Genomic DNA, 19,563 nt, shown 5'->3' with positions numbered 1-19,563 from the left:
GTCTCATCACGAGTGCGTCATCTTGATGCTCGAAAGAAATTCAATTCCACGAAGTAATCTCAAAAATCCGAGGAAATGGCAGGGCTGATGCTGGTGATAGTAGAAGCTTTTTTTGTTTCTTGCCAAGAAAGCTCGATGCCGCTGCACCTTCTCGCTTAAGAGTGCAAGAGGGAATACAGCGCGGTGTCTTTAGCATCTGGTCCAGTCTTTTGAGTCTTCGTCTATCGATATTCTATACCTCCACGAATAGTCAACGAGGATAGTGGCATCACCTCGCGAGTTCTTCTTTCTCCCAGGCATGATCAAGGAAATTGCTAAAGCTGTCACGATGCTAGATCTCTGCCTCGACAAGCTATGTCGCCTTGAAGGCTTTGAGTCCTGGAAGCACGCATCTCATCCCAAGCATGTCCAGTCGAGATTTGAGGGCCAGGATGTTTGCTGCAGTTATGCTGGACTAAGCAATTGCACGAAGTGTCGTAGATGTCGATGTTCTCAAGTACCCCCTGTTCCTTTGCCACTAGGGCAAGACTAAGCCTAATCGGGACACCTTTCCGACACTTCGATATACATCTTATGCCTCTCTCATCCATCTGGATCTGCACAACTTTAATACCATGCACGATGCACAATAACGTCACGCTAGACCAGACAAAGCTCAAGAAACTGGGCTCGATTCGCGCAAGGACTTCCAGTATCGTTTTGAAGGCCTGCTCTTGTGACGATGACGATGAATGAGCACTGTCCGCTGTTACCACGAATTCGAGCAACCGATGTTTTCATTCGCAGGTAGCCATGTGCGGAGCCTAGCAATGTATGCCTCTTACTGCCCCCTTGACCATCGAAAGGGAGACAATGCTTGGAGGTCCGCTGGTAAAGGTGTATTCCTGCCTGGTGCCACAAACGAAGTTGTCGCTGCAGTTAAGGCTTTGTCGTCGCGAGATGTGAATATAAAGTTGTAAATCTGCATAAAAGTCTCTCGCTTGGACACAGGTCAACTACAAGAAGCCAACACCAGCGTCAATGACACCATGGCATACTGGACTCCCAGCTTACCAACTACAGCCATACTGCTGCCCATTATAGCGACATTTCTGTTTTCCTCGTGGATAAAGTCCCCCAAAGACTCTTGTGCTCCTCCGCCGCGCCTACTCCTATCCCGTTCGTTGGCCACATCATTAGCCTCATCCAACACGGCTTCGAGTATTACCCAACCCTGAGGTACGCAACTTCTCCTAGCGTGCCAGTCTCACTCCTACCTTCCAAGCCTTCTCTCTACACTATTCATCTGCTGACCTTTCTACGCATCCACTAGCAAGCGTCTTCGCGCGCCCATCTTCACCGTCAGTCTCCCCGGCAAACATCTTTACATCGTCTTCACTCCTACCCTATTCCAAGCCGTCCAAAAGCTCCCACGAGCGCTCGCTTTCCCGCCAGTGGCTGCGGACTTCATACAGAAAGTCTGCGGCATCAGCGATTGAGGCGCACCACATTCAGACAAGGAATATACACGGGTGAGTGGGGATCTACTTTTGAGGCACACGCGGCGATGAAGGCGGCATTGAGACCAGGCAGGGGGTTGGATGGGATGAACAGGATTATGGTGAGGGAGGTGGGTGAGTCGCTAGAGAGTCTAGCGAACAAGATGAAAAAGAACGGTGTGATGAGATTGGGTCTATTGGGGTGATTGGCGAGAGTAATTGTGAAAGCTACGGCGGAGAGTGTCTGTATGATGGCAACCCATTCCGAGTGCATGAAGTTTGCGATGCATCATTCATGTACGCACCCTTCTTGAACATTGTCTGTCAAAATATCCGGACTGACTCATCAACGGCAACCAGGTAATTTCAGCGTGAGTTCGGCACTCTCTTAGTCGGCCTTCTTCCATCCATCTTCGGACGCAAAATCCTTGCAGCACGCTCATCCCTAGCCGCAGGCTTCGATAAATACTACCGCAACGGCCACGCCTCGAGTGTCTTGGAGCTCAAGCAAGATAATTTGCTCGCCCACCAGCGCCACGGCGTACCCCTTGCCGACACCGCCAAATCCGAGACCGCGCTCACCATCGCCACGGTCGCGAACACCTCCCCAGCCGCGTTCTGGATGCTTCTGCACATATTTGCCCATCCTGACAATCATCTCCTCAACGACATCAGGGCAGAAATGAGCCATGTCCTCAAGACCATTATCGACGCGACAGACAAGCGCACTCACACCCTCGACATTCCCAAACTCAAAGCCACCTGTTTTCTCCTCAATCTCATTTCCCAAGAAGGCCTCCGCGTCCCCTCCATGGACTCCTCCGTCCGCGAAGCCATGGCCGACACCCTCCTCAACAACACCAATCTCCTGCGCAAAAGCGCGCGGTGCAGACGCCCAGCGCGTCATTCACCGCGATGCTGCAACTTGGGACGATGATTTCATACCGCGGCGCTCTATGCGCGACTACATCCCGCAAACAGAGAATGGGAAGAGAGCTGCAGCTGCAGCTGCTTTCCGTTTTTGGCGGTGGAAGTACGTTGTGTCCAGGCAGGTATTGTGCGACGAATGAAATTTTGGCGGAGGTCACGACGTTTGTCATGACGTTTGATCTTGTGCCAGTCCGAGGCTGGGTAGCGCGTATAATAGGGACGTAGAGAAAGGTTTAAAAAGTTCATTTTGCCTTTTATTCACTTTTGAGCGCTCGAATATCGGGGGAAAGTCTCACTACGCATTTTACCACCGGTCTGATGTATAACTCTATGCAGAGGTGAATAGTCCTGACCCTCTCAGTTGCGTCATCGCCCCCCGGCATTCTCAAATCACTAGGGTCTTATCTGCGGTATATAAACCCTCTCTGCCCCCGGCCTTCTTCTGACTTCCTCTCCTCTTCAAGGGCTGAGAAACCACTACAGAGACCAAGTCCCTCCCTAAGCCCTGTGCGCTGCAACATTACCTCATCTCTCTCTCCCTATCTATATATATTCATACTCGAGTCTCCGCACCCAGGATGGATTTCATTCTCACTCCACGGATTATCACCAGTATTCAGGTCAATATTCTAGCATCCTTTGCGAGTCTTCTGCAATTGCCTTCGTTGTTGGGATTGACACGAGAGATCCCAGTACTCCTGAAAGCGCCTTTTGGTCTGTCAGCCAACCAGTTTCCTTGCCTTTCCTCCTAACGCCGCGCGAGAACGGACCGGCCATATACGTGCTTTGTTGAAGTCATGTTGGTATGTGACTGAGCCCAAAGAGACTTGAGCGATACACCATGGACTTGCTGTGGGTTTTGCAGAGGAAATTAGACAGCGACATGATATATCGATTCGTCATCAGCTTTGATGGAGAGGAATCTTGACCGAAAGTCAAGAAGTGGTACATAGAGGCAACAAAGCGGGAAAAGTCGTTGATTGCCTTCATTCACCATGGCATCGTACATGAGGCTAAAACGGATTGACTGATCTCGGAAAATCTTTTCGACAGTTTAATGACATCTTTCCTACAGCAGCCTTAGAAGCGCCCAGGCAGGCTCTGTAACCACATTCAGAATTACCTATGCATCATCCAGGCAATCAACTCGTAAGACTTGAAACCCCCTCGCAACCTGAAACCTCATCTGCATACATATATTCGAACTACGTTCGCGGCAACCCTTCGTCTAACACTCAAACATCATACAGACCGAAAGAGAGCCAAAATCGGGCGTCTAGGGGCGAAGTGCGCGATGGAAGGTCGAAGATAGGCAATTTTGCAGAGAAAACTTGGCTTAAAATTAGGATGAATGCGTATATACTACTATTACATTGGGCCCTGGGCAACACTTTTTTCAGGAGCAACACATGAACGAGAGACGATAGAGGCGGGTAGGGAGAACGGGTCTGGGGAGCGAACGCGAAGAGCGAACACTTGATCAATAATTTGTCTTATCAGGTGGTTATGGAGATATGAATTGCCGCTAGGTTATATTTAGCGCATCATTCACAGAGTGATACTTTAGGGTCTGCGACAAACAGCAGTTAGGTATTCTATCATTTTACCCTTCTGCGGCATTTTGACGGACTTTGGAGAATATCTACACACAAAGCCGCCCGATAAGAAGTAGGACGAAAATCATATTACCGTGACGAGATCCTCGATGGGAGAGCCAGAAGTAACGAGACAGGGAAAAGGGGAAGGCGTGTGATGCTGAGTCTGTATCCTCTAGACTAGATGACAACCAGCAGATTAAACTATACGCACCATTTAATGGCGTCCACTCATCGATGTGATGGCCTGCCTTGCGCTCTCAAAACGTTTCCCCGAAACCACACCATATCCGCCCAATTTTCAAGAAAAACCGTGCCCCCCCCCAATGCCAATAATGCAAATACACACACACAATTACAGAAGCTCCTTACTCCCCCCTCCCCCCTCCCCCTCTCCCGTTCCTCAAAAACCATTCTCTGGTCCCAAAACATGCCCACCGCCCAGCGTTCATGGCGAAACGCCTTCCCTTCCCCATCCAGCACAGCGCGAACGTCAAACCGCCTCAGCACCTCCAAACACACCTTCCGCATCTGCATCTGCGCCAGATTCTTGCCTGCGCACACCCGCGTGCCGTACCCCCACCACATGCCGTACTTTTCCATTGTTTTGGTCCGGTGGAGAGCTTGGCGGCGAGTTTCGCTCTTCTGGGAATTGGGGTTGGGGTTGGGTGAGGTGGCTGCGTTTTCGAGTCGTGTGTTGTCGTCGTCGTCATCATCGGGTAGTAACCACCGCTCTGGCCGGAAACAATCCGCATCGTCCCCAAACACCGCGCGATTGCGGTGGATGATGAACGGACTAGCGCCCATCTCGGTCCCCGAGGGGATCAGGCGCCCTTTCCACATGAGCCCGCCCTGCGGCACGTAGCGGGGGAGAATCGTCTGCGCGGGCGCTTCGAAGCGCAGAGTTTCGGCTACGCAGGCCGAGAAGTAGGGGAGTGAAAGCGTTTCTTCGTAGGTGGCCACCGGGGAGGAGAGGTTTGCTGCTTGGGAGATTTCCGAGGTTAGGAGGTGGTAGATTCGAGGGGACGAGGTCGTGTGGTGGATGAATGGCGCGATGAAGGCCGCGAGGCCGTCGAGCGCCGCTGAGGTGAAGAGGATGTGTTCGGCGCGGAGAAGATCGGGGGATACGGATGGGTTGGAGCGGAGGGGGTCGAAGAGGCGCGGAGGTGGTGGCTTGGAGTCGTACCGGTTAGGGGGGGTTGGGTCTGGAGGGCGTAATTCTGGATGGCGGTCAGATGTTAGATGGCTGGGTGAAGACTTGATTGAGACTTGTACCTACATCAAAGTGTTTCTGGATTTCTCTAAACGGCTTGAGGTGCGGATTTATGAATCGTCTGCAAAAGCGGTTGTTGAAGATTGGGATGAATATCTGAGGCAACACAGCTACGGTGCCGACCATCGGGTAGATGGATTGGATCGCATCAATGAGTCCGCCGACATCACGCCCTTGATCGACGCAGCCGAGTGGCTTTCCGTAGGCGATGTGGCTGTATACATCCGCGAGCCAGTACCTGACCGACTTGTCAGAAACATACACGAAGAGATGGGACCTCGGATGGAGTGAATTGTGATGGCGGCTTGGGCGCAACACGTTCACCATGCACCCCACAAGCGTCTTCAGGAGAAGCGTAAGCTGAGCGGCTGACTCACCTCACATATTCCACAAAATCGACGGACTTCCCCGTCTTGCACTTCTGTCCAAGCTGAGCGCATAGACCATCTATTTGCTCATCAATCCTGCCTTCGAACTTGCTCAACGCTTTCAACGAGCACTAAGACTCATTGTCAGCTAACTCGGGAAACTGAAGAGTACGTGAACCTACACATGGGTTGATGATCTTGAACAACGCAGCATGTTTGCGATGGTCCAATGTCTGGAACATGCCAACCGTGTCTGAAAATAGCCATGAGCTGTAGAAGGGAGTCTTGTCTGCTTGTGTATGGTAGACTTCGGGTAAGAGTTTTGGATCGGAGAACGAAAGAAGATTTGGGGCAATGCGAATAATGTCCCCTACACGCTTAGTATTAGTATGATTGAAGCGGTGAAGACTCCAAGCTTAGGCCACGCACCGTATTTCTCATGAAGCGCTAGACCATTGGTGGGAATAGAGTTGATGGCGAGGAAGAGATGGAGATCGGTCACGCTTCCCCAGAAGGGTCCCGGAAACTTGGACAACGGATGGAAATACCGGTTATAGATGCCCTTGAGGATGAAGAAGAGCGGAGCCAGAGCACAGGCATAGACATAGTAAGCCGAAAGCATATTGAGAAATGAGGGTTCTCATCAAAATGGTCGCCTCCTGTATACGCGTCGGGTTCAAAGGAAGAGAGCGAAAATGCACTCCTGGCGGTAAAAGTTTGATGAAAGCGCAAAGCGGCTTCCGACGTTGAGAGTCCATTATATGAATAAAGGCCTGTGGCAGCCCGTCCCCTGATGGTTCCAGGCAGCCTGGCGTAGGTATGGCAAAGGCCACTGCCATAGAGCTGACCATCGCCTGATGTCATAGGCTCCTATTCGTTCTCCACCCTGGTTGGCTCCCCCGGAAGGTGGCTCAAGAAGGAGTTGTGACTGTGTTGCTTCGCCTTATCGTGATTATGAGTATGACAGTTCGCGTTCGATGACTTCTTCCACGTGCAACGATCGGGACGTCCAGGGGATCGAAAGCGTGGCTCGCCCGATGCCCGACAAGCCTTTTGGGGCCTAGGCGATAGTTTAAAGATAACGCAAGGGTCGTAGGGTATGGACCTTGAGCCAATAAGGTCTGTCAACGACCCATAATGGTAATGCCACCCCTGGAAGCCGTCCATGGCTGTGAGGTTCGACGGCTGAGTTTTGTCATGAAACTCACGTCTCAGTCAGTCTTATGCCTGAAAGCCTGCTCACACGGAGGATGCTTCTATTTTGATCCGTATGCCTCAAAGGAAATTATATATCCGAAGGATGCAGCCTAGAGGGAGGACCCTCCGGCCGAGACGCAGATCTCAGCCCCCTGGCACAGGTTCTAGCCTCCATCGATGCAGCTGCCTGTTTTCCACGCCAATCTTATCGTACATTTGCCAATTGAAGTGGGATGGCAGCTGTCAGCTTCGTTAACGCCAATCCTTTACCCATGTTGTGCATAAAGGAACCGGGAGCGGAGTAATGCTGACCGCAGATCGCAGGATCTGCGCCATTTGCGCACCAATCATCGTCCACGCCCTCTCGGACACCGACGCCGGGATCCTGAGCCTCCTGCATGATTCCCATTGGTATGTGGGATGTGGGGATTTTTGCCCTCGCCATGACCACACGAGCATCAGGTCCACACGCAGTCAGCAGCCGCAGACTCATGGTAGGATAACTTCAAAAAGACTGGACGTCCGATGCGATACCTTGCATAAGTCCACCGCAAGGGCGGTGACGGTTTGCTGATGCTTATCATGTGTGCCTCGCCGCTGGATTTTCGTCTGAGTTTGCTTCTTCTTGTGGTGTCGAGTGACTCGTGTGCGTGTGTCGTTTCGCAAAGCCTCAACCATCACAGCGTGTCTTTCGGAGCCTTGTTTGAGTGCACCCATATCGTTTATTCGAGTGTTGAAGATGGACGTTGCTGTGCCATTTGATGATAATAGCAGAGGCCCTGAGCTGGTGGCCATCACATGGATCTTCACGGCGATAGCCATTGTAGTGGTTGGCCTCAAGTTATTCACACGGGCGAGGATACTGAGAGAACTTGCCCTGGATGATGTGTTTACAGTCATCTCTCTGGTATTGAAGCTATTCAATTCGTCATTTGGATCGATTCATTGGATTCGGCTGACCATTTCTTGCTCGCCCAGACTCTGGTTATCATCTGTACCTCAATCATATCTGCTAGTGTAGGGGAGGGGATGGGGCGGCATGCGGTATTCCTGTCTCCGCATCAAAGAGTTAGAGCCACCAAGCTCAACTACATTTCCAATCCATTTGGCATAATGGCATACTCGCTTCCCAATATCTCGGTTGCAATCTTTCTTAACAGAATATTGTCTCTCCCCCGACTACAGAAATGGGCCCTCTTCAGTGTCGCTATTGCCCAGAGCATCATCACTGGGATAGCATGTGTACTGTTGTTTGCTCAATGCAACCCATCGCGCTTCTTGTGGGACCCAACTATTCCGGCTACGTGCCTCTCTCCAGATGTCATAACAGGTTACTCATACTTTGTTGGAGGTGAGAGGAGTGCCAATCAATGTATCTCTGCTTGCTCACGGGAGGTTGTAGCATACTCTGCCTTTACTGACGTCTTACTGGCGGTCATCCCTGCCTTCGCATTTTGGAAGCTTCAACTGAGGACGCAGAAGAAGCTTGGTCTGTGCTTGCTGATGAGCACCACCTTATTGTGTGTTCTGACTCAGCACCTTTTGCATTCTGTGTTGACTGGTTGTAGTGCCGCAATCTGTGCCATCGTTAAGACGTCCAAGTTGAATGAGCTTGCCAATCTGGCTGACTTCACCTGTATGTGAAAAAGTCTCCGCAAATGAGACATGCAGATTGCTGACTTTCATGACAGACGCCACCGTTGACCTTCTGATATGGGTTGTGTATGTACCTTGAATGTTTTTCACAAAGTCACAAGCTGATTTACGTGCGAATCGATAGTGTGGAGGCCAACGTAATCATCATTGCCGCCTGCATCCCAAGCTTGAGGCCTTTTGCGATCAGCATGACCCAAACGCTGAAAGAACACAGCCGAGGAAGTCGTCAACCGCGGTCGACAGATGTCATGGAGTATGGCAGCAAGACACCCTTGGCCTTGGGACAGATGCAGCCCGGAACTAGCACAGTAGAGTGTACCACCCGTGGAGATGATCGATCGAGTCAAAATAGCTCGAGGCCATCTCAAGGCGTCAAACAAACGACGGATGTAGTACTGGAGTGGGACGATGTGTAGTCAGTGGGCTTGATTGGATGACAGATCTGCCCTGTAGGCGGTAGATCAGCAGTGTCTCATCGCGATGACAGCCGCCTGAGTACTTACTTTCTAACGGATCATGCCTGAAAGTCTCCACCTATACATAGAGCCATAGATCTCGTTACAATCAGCCACTTGGCGCATGTAGTAGCATCCAGGCAATGGCTCAGCCCTCGTACGGCAGAGAGGCAGCCCACAGCTGCAGCCTGTAGGATGGAGAGGGGCTGACATAGCTGCAGCCATGATGCTGATGTAATACGGGCTGTGCCTCTCTCTTTCTGACGTGATCAACTTCACGCTGTATGATAATGCATGATGATGGATGATGATGTTGTGTTCCTGAACAGCCACGCGTCAAATGCGTGTGGAGTTCTTGGCACGAATTGGCGGAGATAAATTTTAACCCCGAAGTGACGTTGCCCAATGCTATTCCTCCTATGCTTTTGACGTCCACCATGTTGCTCCATAGCTTTTACCCTTCGTTGTCATCTGTGAAGGCTACCTACACATCACAATCATGACTTCATTATCGCAGCAGCAGCAAAAGGTCTTTCTTACAGAGATTTCGCATGAGATTGCTACAACCTTGCAAGATTTTCCATCTCAACAGGGCACGCGAGAGAAGCTGTTGTGGCTGTCTGAGCAGCTCAGATCTTCCCTCGAAACACCGAGCGACGCTATTCAGAGGATAGGCTGGACAGAAGTTCGTCTTTTCACTGCCCGTAAGCGATTGTAGAGCACCATGCTCATAAGGTGCAGCCTGCTCGATTCGCTTGCACGCAAATCGCCATTGATCTCAACATTTTCGGCATACTAGCACAAAGTGCTAGTGCTGTGACTCTTGCAGAAATCGTGCAGCAGACGGGAAAAGATGTTACACTTCTATGTATGTGCCACTCTACCATGCGGGTCTCGCTGAAAGGCATCTGAAAGTGCTGATCACATGACCAGCTCGGGTACTCAAGCATCTGGCCGCAACAAATATGATCTCCGAGAGTGCTGCAAACCAATACAAAGCCACGTCATTGAGCACCGCGTTGGTCGAGCCCAAGTACCGCGATGGCATCACGTATCTGTAAGTTGCCACCACACCGCTTTGGAGGCATTGACTCATGAGATTACTCCAAGTCGCAACGTCGCAGGACCCTCATTCCACGGCATTCCAGACTACTTGAAGCAGACAGACTATCAGCACCCAACGAATATCGCCGACGGACCATTCCAGTTCGCACATAAGACGCAAAAGCCCTTCTTCATATTTCTTGCAGAAAACCCTGAGCTGGCACAGCAATTTAATAACTACATGAGTGGGTACCGCCAAGGGAAAAAGAGCTGGTGCGATGCAGATTTCTATCCGCTGGAGACCCACCTAAGCGTGGACTCAGCATCCACCCTGCTCGTTGACGTCGGCGGCGGCCTTGGGCATGATCTTGAAGAGCTAAGATCAGAGTATCCCGCGCTTCCAGGTACTCTGGTGCTGCAAGATCTGCCGGATGTGATCAAGCAGGTCGGTAGCGACCAAAAGACATTCGAGCTGATGGCTCACGATTTTTTTACATCACAGCCAGTTCAGGGTAGACATCCTTCGCAACTTGACAAGAAAACTGCTAAGATGATGCAAATAGGAGCAAGAGCATACTACCTCCACTCAGTCCTCCACGACTGGGATGACGCCTCATGCCTCAAGATCCTCAAAAACCTCGTCCCGGCTCTCAAACCCGGCTTCTCAAAGATTCTCATCAACGAATACGTCGTACCTGATCAGGGCGCTGCATCTTCAATCACGTCAATGGATTGGCTCATGTTGGCACTGGGTGCCGTTAAAGAACGAACCGAGGCACAGTGGCGAGAGCTGCTGGCGCAGGCGGGATTGAAGATCACAAGGATCTATACGTACGAGCAGGGTACTGAAAGCCTTATCGAGGCAGAGCTGGACAACACGTGAGTACCTAATCACCGAAAAAGGCTCTTTGCAGAGGTTGATCAAAGGCTTTGCGGTGTTACTAGGTCGTCTTCTTCGATAAGTGCCGTCACATGATCATCTAGACGGTATGCCTAGCTCTAAATGGAGGAGTAATCAAGGAGGTGAAGAAACGGCAGATTGATGACCACTGCCACTCTTTTGCCTCTACGGGCTCAATCTACGGGCTCAATCCGCCTATCCGTCGAGGCATGCCTGATACGCCAGAAACTTGAGGAGGAAAGTGGATGATACTAGTATTCTAGTCACATTATGAGACCCACGATCCTGATATTCTCTCGCAATTCATTAGGTCACTTTCTTTTGGTAGACTCGCTAATGGTGCAAAAGAGACAACCAAAGCCGATGGGAGACCAGCAACGTCCACTAATGCCTCTGTACCTGCCAATCAACTTTACCACCATTTCATAAAAGCTTACTTCCGCCACACTATCAACATGGAAGCCCTCACAACACTCTCGCGATTGTCCCTGTGTCCCTTGAGCTTTGCAAGCTCGAGCGCTGCGTGCCGAGTATTTCAGTACCCTTCCCGGTAAGCACCACTTAGGAGCATTACTAACAGCGTAGTAGTCCAGCAATAATGTTACTGAAATTTCCATTCCGAGCTTTCTGACTTCTCGGATGTCTTCTGTTGACGTTAATGCCAACTGAGTTAACGGTAAAAATCCTGACCCGCCAATCGAAATATTGAGCGTGAGATTGCTTTAGCCTAGTTAGGTCGTAAGCTGCGACGAGGCCTGAAACTTGACTAGACTGGCGTCGACCTAGCGACACGATATCTTCAACTCAGCGCAGCATTCAGCTATATCTAGGAAGGTTCATAACACAAAGCTGGTGACTAAACACGAAAGATGGCATAAAAGTGTCCGAAAATTGGTCTGTAGAGCGTATTCTCAGAATATTGACTTTAGAATAGCCATGAAGTTACGTCGCATAAGCCGAGGTCATCCATGGCTTTGATGTATAAGGAGGGATCGTAAACGTCTCTTGAGAACTCAGGACAACACCCAATTCACTCTCATCGTCTTCCCAGAACAACCATCACACCCTCAAAACCCTACTCAACAAATTTCCCAACCTCCCCCATCCACCATGAAGAACATCCTCATCGCACTCCTCACCGGCACCAGCCTCATCACAGCAAGCCAAGCCTACGTCGCCGAACTGTACACCAAAAAAGGCTGCACGGGCGCCGTCGCCAAACGAAATGTCTACGACAACACGTGCGCCTACACCGGCGGTTTCCAATCTTTCAAACTCACGACCAAAGGAGGAGAGGGGCAGCGACTGAATGCCTATTCTCGGAACGCCTGCGCAGGGCCCGTGACGTATGATGCCTGTGCGGGAGGGGATGACTCCATGCCGTTGAATGTATGCCATCAAGCGACGGATGCTGATGGTGGCTCGAATGCGCTTAGCTCTTATTATAGCTTTGGGGAGACGGATTGTTTGTCGTAGATGAATGGAGTGAGGGAAGCGAAATCATGGAATTTCAAACGTGGGTTGCACACGACGCGGGATGTGAAAGTATGACACGGTACATGAAGGCGAGGTAGCCCAGTTGGATTCATACAGCATATATGACTCCGAGGATATTGATACAGCGTCTCCCTGCCCGGATAACTCCTTCTCCGCCGAACGGATTCTGTCTTATGTACACCCTTCTCTACCCTCCTTTTCACATTCCAACCATGCTCCCCCTTTCCCTTACTGCTTCTGCTCCTCAAAGAAATCTCCTACCCACTTAACACCATTTCCAAAAACAGAAGGCATGCAACCAGCATAACGCCCGTCCCCCTCTTCCCCTCCCCCCCCCTCTCCCCATCCGATCAACTCAGCAAACACATATCCTGCGCATCAACCGCCATCGCAATTAGTAGTCGCGCTCCCCCAACCCTCCCTCCCTTTCCTCAAATCGGCCCGATCCACATTCATACCGCCAGCCGTACTCTCGACTCCCCTACCAAGTGGCTATTGCGAAATTGCAAAGCACAAGGCCCAAGAAGGCAGAAATAAACAAACAAATCAAGCTTCCATTGTCGTCCCAGTTGCGCAAAGGCCGGCCGGTCGACATGGCAGCGGAACTTCTCGCTAGGTGGGGAGAGGGGGGGCGGGGGGAGTTCCGGGGTATCAGCGGCGGAGGACGTGGGTGACGTGGGTGATGCATGAGAGGGAGAGAGCGCTGGGGCTTGGTGGAGCGGGGCGTGGTTGGAAGTGGTTGGAGCTACGGTGATGCGGCCGAGCGTTGTCGGAGGTGGAGAGAGGTTGGGAAGATTCAAGAGGTAAATATTCTTTTATTTGGGTATCATGCAAGACAAGTGCATATTCGTAATACTATAGAAAATCACTTTTGAAAGCATGATACACGAGAGATCGCTTGCGTCGTCTCCTCCGTCCGCTGTATCCCCCCTTTGTTACCGCGAGCTCTGTTTATTGCTCGACCATTCCCTCGGCTTCTCCCGAATGCCTTATTACATCCTCTTCTCTGCTCCGGCTAGTCCTCCTCGTTCTTTCCATATCTTTCCCCCTTATATCATCTCCTCCGTCCACCATGTATCCAGTCTTCGTTACCATACCTATTCCTTCGGCTTCTTTCGAATGCCTGCCTCATCACATCGTCTTCTCCAACCCACCTACTCCTCCCCTTCCTCCCCTTCCTCCCCATCCTATCCATGCCTTCCCCCTTTAACCGTTCCCCCTTGCCCACATCGATTCACTCCAAAGACCCCTCTCCCCCCTCACCCATCTACCCACCAAATCATCAGGAGCCGACATCGCGCGGCAGCTTAGCATAAGCAGAGAGCCAGCGCGGAAACGAGCTGCGACTGAGATAGGGGGTGAGAAGGGTGATTGGGGACATCTTTCGATGTGATGGGTCGGCGGTGGGATTGGGGTGGTATTGGGGTGGTTGATGGAGTTGTGTGGAAGTTGGCTTGGACCTGGAGGTGTGGGGTTGGATGTTGAGGGGTTGGTGGGTGGGTTGATGGGTGATGGGGATAGCGAGGATGTCGGTAGGGAGGTGGAGATGGTGAATAGGGGAATATATGAGGTGGTTTCTCTGCTCGATGCCCTTGGCCATGTGAAGGGATGGGAGGTGCCTTTTTGGCTCGATGCGCCTGGCTGCCAACCATTTCGATAGGATCCTTGGGATCGTGATTCGTCTGTGTTCCTAAAATATAACTCCTCCCCTCGCCCGCCTGTATTGAATCGTTAGCAAGTCTGACTCACTTTACCTATTCACGATGTGTAATTCGCCTCTGGCTCAAACACCCAGACACTGTCGTCACCAGCAGACCGTCGGTGAAGGGACTGTGCAGTGTTGGTAACACATTCGGGGCAGATGTGGGAGTAAAGGTCGCTGGAGATATGATATGCTGCGTCAAGTCCATCACTAGGTAGGAGTAATGGGTGGTGAAATAAGGTCTGCTAGGTCAAGTCCACCAGAGGTTCAGAGGGTGAGGCTGTAAGGTAGAGAGAGATGTACGACCTGAGATAGTGACTTGATGTGATGGCTTTCAAAGGTCTCAGGTGGTAATCTTCGTGCGGATAGCGAGACGTGAGTGGTTGGGATTCGTTCGCGTTCCTGAAAAACCTCTCGGCCCCTCCCTATATGGACCCGTGATCATTTCTAACACTTTGCCCTTTCACGATCTGTAATTCGCCTCCTTCTCAATCACCCAGACACTGCTATTACCAACAGACTATCGGTGAAGCGACTGTGCAATGTTGGTAAGCGCATCCGAGGTAGATATGGGGAAATTGGTCGCTGAACGAGGCTGTGAGGCGGTGAAGGATGTACGACCTGAGATAATGAGTTGGTGAGATGGAGAGGTCTTAGGTGGTGACATCGGGGAGGATAGCGAGCCGTGGGCGCGGTCGGGATTCGTAGGCGTAGTCAGAGTAAGCTTGGTGCTGTATGCGTATCGGAGTTTTCAACACTTTGGTGATGAAAATGAGGCAAGTTGAGCAGGAGAAGATGTCGCTAGGTGTCGGAGTTGTAAGAAAGTAGCAGTGATATGGTCGTGCATGTCACTTGGCTTCATTGGCCATGAAGTAGATGAAGGAGGTTGAGCGACTCGATAGTGACCTCAAGAGATATCGAATGATGATATCGGTGAGAATAGCCAGGCGTGAGCGGTTGAGATTCGTGAGTAGGGTGAAAGTGAGCTCAATGCTGATGAGGAGGCCTATCGTTGGTCAAGGAAGTAATTTGAGTCGGTCAGGAGATGGTGTCGTGAGAAGGCGGACTTTTGGAAGAGCAAAGTATCACCCAAAGTGGTGGAGTGAACCAGTGGTGAGGTAAAGATCGGCAGGCATGCGAAAGAAAACGGTATCTATCAACTTCTCTCAGCCCTTTGATTGTTCGAGCGCGGAGGCGCATATTCGCCATCGACGCGTCCCTGTTGGCATCTAGAGGAAGTTTTGTAGAGCGTGGTGAAGCGGAGATATTGCTGATCGTTGAGGATTCGATGTAGCATTTGGTAAGAGAGCTTTGCCAGATGATGTGTGTATGAAAGAAGCGAGCAACGAGAAGTGCCGAGACGAAGTGAACAAGAGATGATTGGTGTGAGATGATAGAAGCAGTGAATTTGGTCGTGCATGTCACTTTGCGTGCATGTCACTTTGCTTCGTTGGCAGGGCAGGAGAGGAGGTTGAGCAACTCGACCGTGACCTCCTCTTGCCCTTTTGGGTCCCCGGGGCCTTCTTAACGTATGCCGTCGTCATCGTTGGCGGCCGAGCTTTTCTTCGGCTTGAACATCTTCTTCATCTTCCGGGTCACTTCGTCGGCTTTATAATCGTCAAGCTCACGCTTGAGACCGCGAGTGGCCACATTGGTCGCCTGGAGTGCCCCTTGAGCAGACTTGAGCTGAGTACTCAGCCCATTGCGCTGGTTTCTCAGAATTGTGTTGTCAGCCTCTGCATTCGGCACGGTCTTCGGCTTCACTGGCAAGATGACGCGGTTTCTGACCGCCGCCACGGCCGCGTCAATTTTGCCCTGAACCTGGTCCTCCAGGCGACGATACCTCGTTTTGAGGTGATCCTTCTGCTCCTTGTGGAGGCTTTGGGCCTTCTCAAACTTGCCGATCTGTTCTCTCGTCTCCGAGAGTTGTCGGTCGCATGTGCTATGGTCGCACCTATGGACGGTGTAATCGCCATTGATGCAAACCACTGGGCCAAGACGAAGTTTGTCAACAAACTTTCCAAATTGTCCGAAGAGAGTTCCCACTTGCTGTTCAAGCTCGCCTATCTTGTTCTTGCACGCCGAATGGTCAATGGGAGCACTCAAGCTCGCTTGCATATTTTCAATTATGCCATCTTTGTGTGAAATATCCTGAGCAAGTTTGGCGTTCTCCTCCTCTTGATTCTTGACAGTTAGAGCCAATGCAAGATTCTGGTTCATCAAACGAGCATTTTCAGTTGCGAGCTCAGTTACCCGAGTCTCTAAAGTCTCCACCTTCTCCTCGTGTTGCTTCAACATTGGCTTGACTTGGTCATTGTCTTGGTCACATTGAAATTTGCGACCCTGCTTGTAGGCTTCCTCTTTGATTCGATGCCCCGTAACCTCGTCACTTCGCCGCTGGGCTTCGCAGCCCTCGCTGTACGCTTGTTGCCTGATTTCCCGTTCCTTGCTCTTCAGTTGCTCAATATCAGCCTCGTGTTGGTACTTTCGACCCTGCTCATAAGCCTCCTGCTTGATCTTTCTCGCTGCCACCTCGCAGCTTTGTAGTTGGGCTTCTGCCCCCGCGTCATACGCTTCCTTTCGACTGTTCTCTTCCTTGGTTCGATTCATACAAACTGCCATCATCGCATCTATGATGGTGTTTTCATCGGGCAGAGGGTACGGCCCAGCCCCCCGAATACGACTCACGACTGTCTCCAGCTGTAACGACAGTCAGCATTGCACCATCACAATGACATTCTGACTCACTGTCAGATACGCCTGATCCGTGTACTCCATTGCGTATTGTCTTTTGCAAAAGAAGGAAAAGAAGACGTGTGGCTCTAGCACTAGACTGATGATGGTAGCAGTGGTAAGATGAAAGGAGCAGTGGAATGGTGACAGTAGCAAAAGGGTGATGTTCGTCTGAAAGTTGAAAGGAAGAAGACAAGAGGAAATTGCAAAAAGAAGGAGGCAGGGGAGATAAGCAGCAGAGCGGGGAAGTCTGCCATGACACCTCAACATTTCAGTATTTGCCTAAAAGGGTAATACACACTCGACTCGTTTGCCACCCGTGAAAATGCCATCCCCTCTGCCCATCATCAGAATCGTCGCCGACGATAGATATCGAATACCACCTTGAGAGTATGAAATCGTTATGATGGGGGTGCTGTATGGTCGAAAACATGTTCATGCCATGGGTTCGTGCACTGGTGGAGAATCAACACAGTCTCTTGATCGGCCCGCTCTTATCCGCCTCAAATTTGGACGTGTCAGGCAGAGTACCATTGGTCTAGATCTGCATTTTACCCCTCACATGATTCAACGCTGTGGGGCTTCTTGGATTTGAGCAAGGTAATGTTTGCCACTTCGACAGTTCATCAGCCATTGAGCCTCAACACGCGATGCGGTGGTAGCATCAATGATGCAATAAAGTAGGAAACTGACTATGCCCTCAACTCATTAGTCAAATTTCGCGCGCCATAGGCGTACAGTTGGTGTCATGTATAAAATCGCCAAACCGGACCGCCAACTGCATAAGCACATGCTGAGGTAAGCGACCATAACATGAGACAAACAAAATCCCGTTCTCTTCAAGCCATGATGCCTCGGAACAAGCCCGCCTCTGGGGCTGACACCAAGAAGGTTCGAGATACCTGCAAAAAGAAGTCAAAGATCATCTTCCAAGGAATTACTATCGAGCGAGAGTCTTGTGAAGAAGCTGCAATGGACCACAGTCCTCCGGACCACGATCAAACACCAGCCCAAGAAGGTTGAATCGACAGTCGCCGTAAACTCGATAAAGAAATTCATTTCTTGCAGCATTAGTCTTGTGACAATTTGAAGAAGAAGAAATACGTACAAGTACCTACCTTCGTTTTTACGTTACCCGCAGCTATACTATTCTTGCAATAAAAAGAGTGGGGAATACATGAGAAGACAAGAGCCGATAACTCATTCTACCCTTACTCTTTCTACCGAATCTCCCTCCACCTCTCAACGCCACTAGCACCACCGCGTAAACCCTTCCTCCTCCCGTTTCAAGACAGTTCCAATCACATACCCCTACTATTACTCCTTCCAACCCTTCTCTGCACCCTTCTCCTCCCCCTCCTGCACCCCCCTACGCTTTCTCCTCCTCAGCACTCTCAACGACAACCTCCACACCCTCCCCCAAATCCCTCACAATCAATCCTCCATCCTTACTCCGTTCCGTCACGGCGACCTTTTCCCCTTCGAAGGCGGACAGCTCGCCTACGCCCCACCATTCGATTCTGCCGTATGCCTTCCCTTGGCCCTCCCACTCCCCCTTCCTGGCCTTTTCCCCAGAACCTTCCACGGCTGCTTCAACAAGGCCGTCTCCATCCCCACCACCTTCACCAACCTCAACCCCCTCCCCGCTCGCATCTACGATCCTAATAACATACCTCTCCCCCTGTTCAACACGATGGCACATCGGCACCATCGCCACATCTCTCACAACTTCTTCACCCGGGTGCAAGCACGTGAAGCCGTTATCCTCCGTCACGGGCTTGGGGGTGATATCGAGATCGATGTCGGCTTTGCTGAAGTGCACTGGGACTTCGGCGCTAGCTTCGTGCTTAACCCCTGTCTCAGGGTTGATGGAAGGATTGGAAGGATTGGAAGGCGTGGTGGAAGATTGGACAGGGTAGAGACGGTAAAGACCCAGGAGCGACGAGAGCGTGGAGAGAGGCGAGAAGGCTTCTTTGATCGTTATTGCGGGGAGGAGCGGAGGTGGTGGGTCAAGGCTATGGGGAGCGGGGGAGGGGGCGTGATACTTGAGGGTGACTGTGAGGGTGTAATTGTCGGTTTCGTTCGTGGAGTGGGGGAAGGAGGATGGGCCACTTATGCTGAGAGAGAGGTGTGATTCGATGAGGTCTTTTAGTTTGTCCGAAGTGGTCATTTTTGAACGCTGTTGAATGGGGGGATTGGGATGAGTCGGTGAGAGAGGGTTTGGAGCATGATATTGGAGATTCACTGGTGTGGCAAGTTTCTCGTCTTGCCTGCTCTGTATCCTGCTTTCCCTCTGTCATGTACAGTTAATAGATGATGTTACTGCGGCGAGGTGCACGGAAACCTTCCGCGAGTGAGAATCCTTTTCGGTCTTAGTCTCTGGGGCTGTGTAAGGCTAGTAAGCACACATATAGCAGAAATCGAGGCTGTGCTCAGGCCATGTGTCTATCTTCTCACATCATGTGGGAAATGATGAAACAAAGCCTAGGATCAGGGCTCTTTAGCTGGGCGCGTAGATATGTGCGGGCCGTCTAGAATATTTTCCTAGTCTGATATGTCAGGTTGACAGGATTTAGAGAGAGCCAATGGCAGACGTCCCCGTTGGTTGGAAAAGTAGTATTCAGGTCCAGATGAACCATCGAACATAGGCTGCAAGGCTGCAAGGCACTTCAGCGAAAGGGTTGGGATTGATCATGTCGAAATGAAAGGATGTCCTTTCTTGTGAAGTTGAACC

General features: G+C 51.0%; 5 protein-coding genes across 5 annotated transcripts; 1 reads left to right on the top strand and 4 right to left on the bottom strand.

The window, feature by feature from the left end:
- Positions 1–1,706: 1,706 nt before the first annotated feature.
- Positions 1,707–2,385, bottom strand: KY384_002318 (uncharacterized protein; the record flags this gene model as incomplete). The annotated part of the gene is made up of 2 exons (XM_044810841.1): positions 1,707–1,799; positions 1,948–2,385. The coding sequence occupies 2 exons, from the start codon at positions 2,383–2,385 to the stop codon at positions 1,707–1,709; spliced, it is 531 nt and encodes a 176-aa protein (XP_044671724.1).
- Positions 2,386–4,011: 1,626 nt separating this feature from the next.
- Positions 4,012–7,334, bottom strand: KY384_002317 (uncharacterized protein; the record flags this gene model as incomplete). The annotated part of the gene is made up of 7 exons (XM_044810840.1): positions 4,012–4,050; positions 4,376–5,223; positions 5,279–5,490; positions 5,654–5,775; positions 5,827–6,014; positions 6,074–6,170; positions 7,056–7,334. The coding sequence occupies 7 exons, from the start codon at positions 7,332–7,334 to the stop codon at positions 4,012–4,014; spliced, it is 1,785 nt and encodes a 594-aa protein (XP_044671723.1).
- A 2,117-nt stretch (positions 7,335–9,451) lies between these two features.
- KY384_002316 (uncharacterized protein) lies at positions 9,452–12,373 on the top strand (the record flags this gene model as incomplete). The annotated part of the gene is made up of 6 exons (XM_044810839.1): positions 9,452–9,637; positions 9,694–9,820; positions 9,886–10,009; positions 10,063–10,875; positions 11,226–11,447; positions 11,908–12,373. 6 exons carry the CDS (start codon positions 9,452–9,454, stop codon positions 12,371–12,373), a joined length of 1,938 nt encoding a protein of 645 aa, XP_044671722.1.
- Positions 12,374–15,620: 3,247 nt separating this feature from the next.
- Positions 15,621–16,874, bottom strand: KY384_002315 (uncharacterized protein; the record flags this gene model as incomplete). Its single annotated transcript, XM_044810838.1, has 2 exons — positions 15,621–16,796; positions 16,845–16,874. 2 exons carry the CDS (start codon positions 16,872–16,874, stop codon positions 15,621–15,623), a joined length of 1,206 nt encoding a protein of 401 aa, XP_044671721.1.
- A 1,324-nt stretch (positions 16,875–18,198) lies between these two features.
- On the bottom strand, positions 18,199–18,999 carry KY384_002314 (uncharacterized protein; the record flags this gene model as incomplete). Its single annotated transcript, XM_044810837.1, has 1 exon — positions 18,199–18,999. One exon carries the CDS (start codon positions 18,997–18,999, stop codon positions 18,199–18,201), a length of 801 nt encoding a protein of 266 aa, XP_044671720.1.
- Between the last annotated feature and the right edge of the window lie 564 nt (positions 19,000–19,563).

Source organism: Bacidia gigantensis, assembly GCF_019456465.1.
Source record: "Bacidia gigantensis strain McMullin 20006 chromosome Unknown contig_156, whole genome shotgun sequence".
Taxonomy (NCBI): Eukaryota; Fungi; Ascomycota; class Lecanoromycetes; order Lecanorales; family Ramalinaceae; genus Bacidia; species Bacidia gigantensis.
This window is presented reverse-complemented; position numbering and strand designations above follow the sequence as displayed.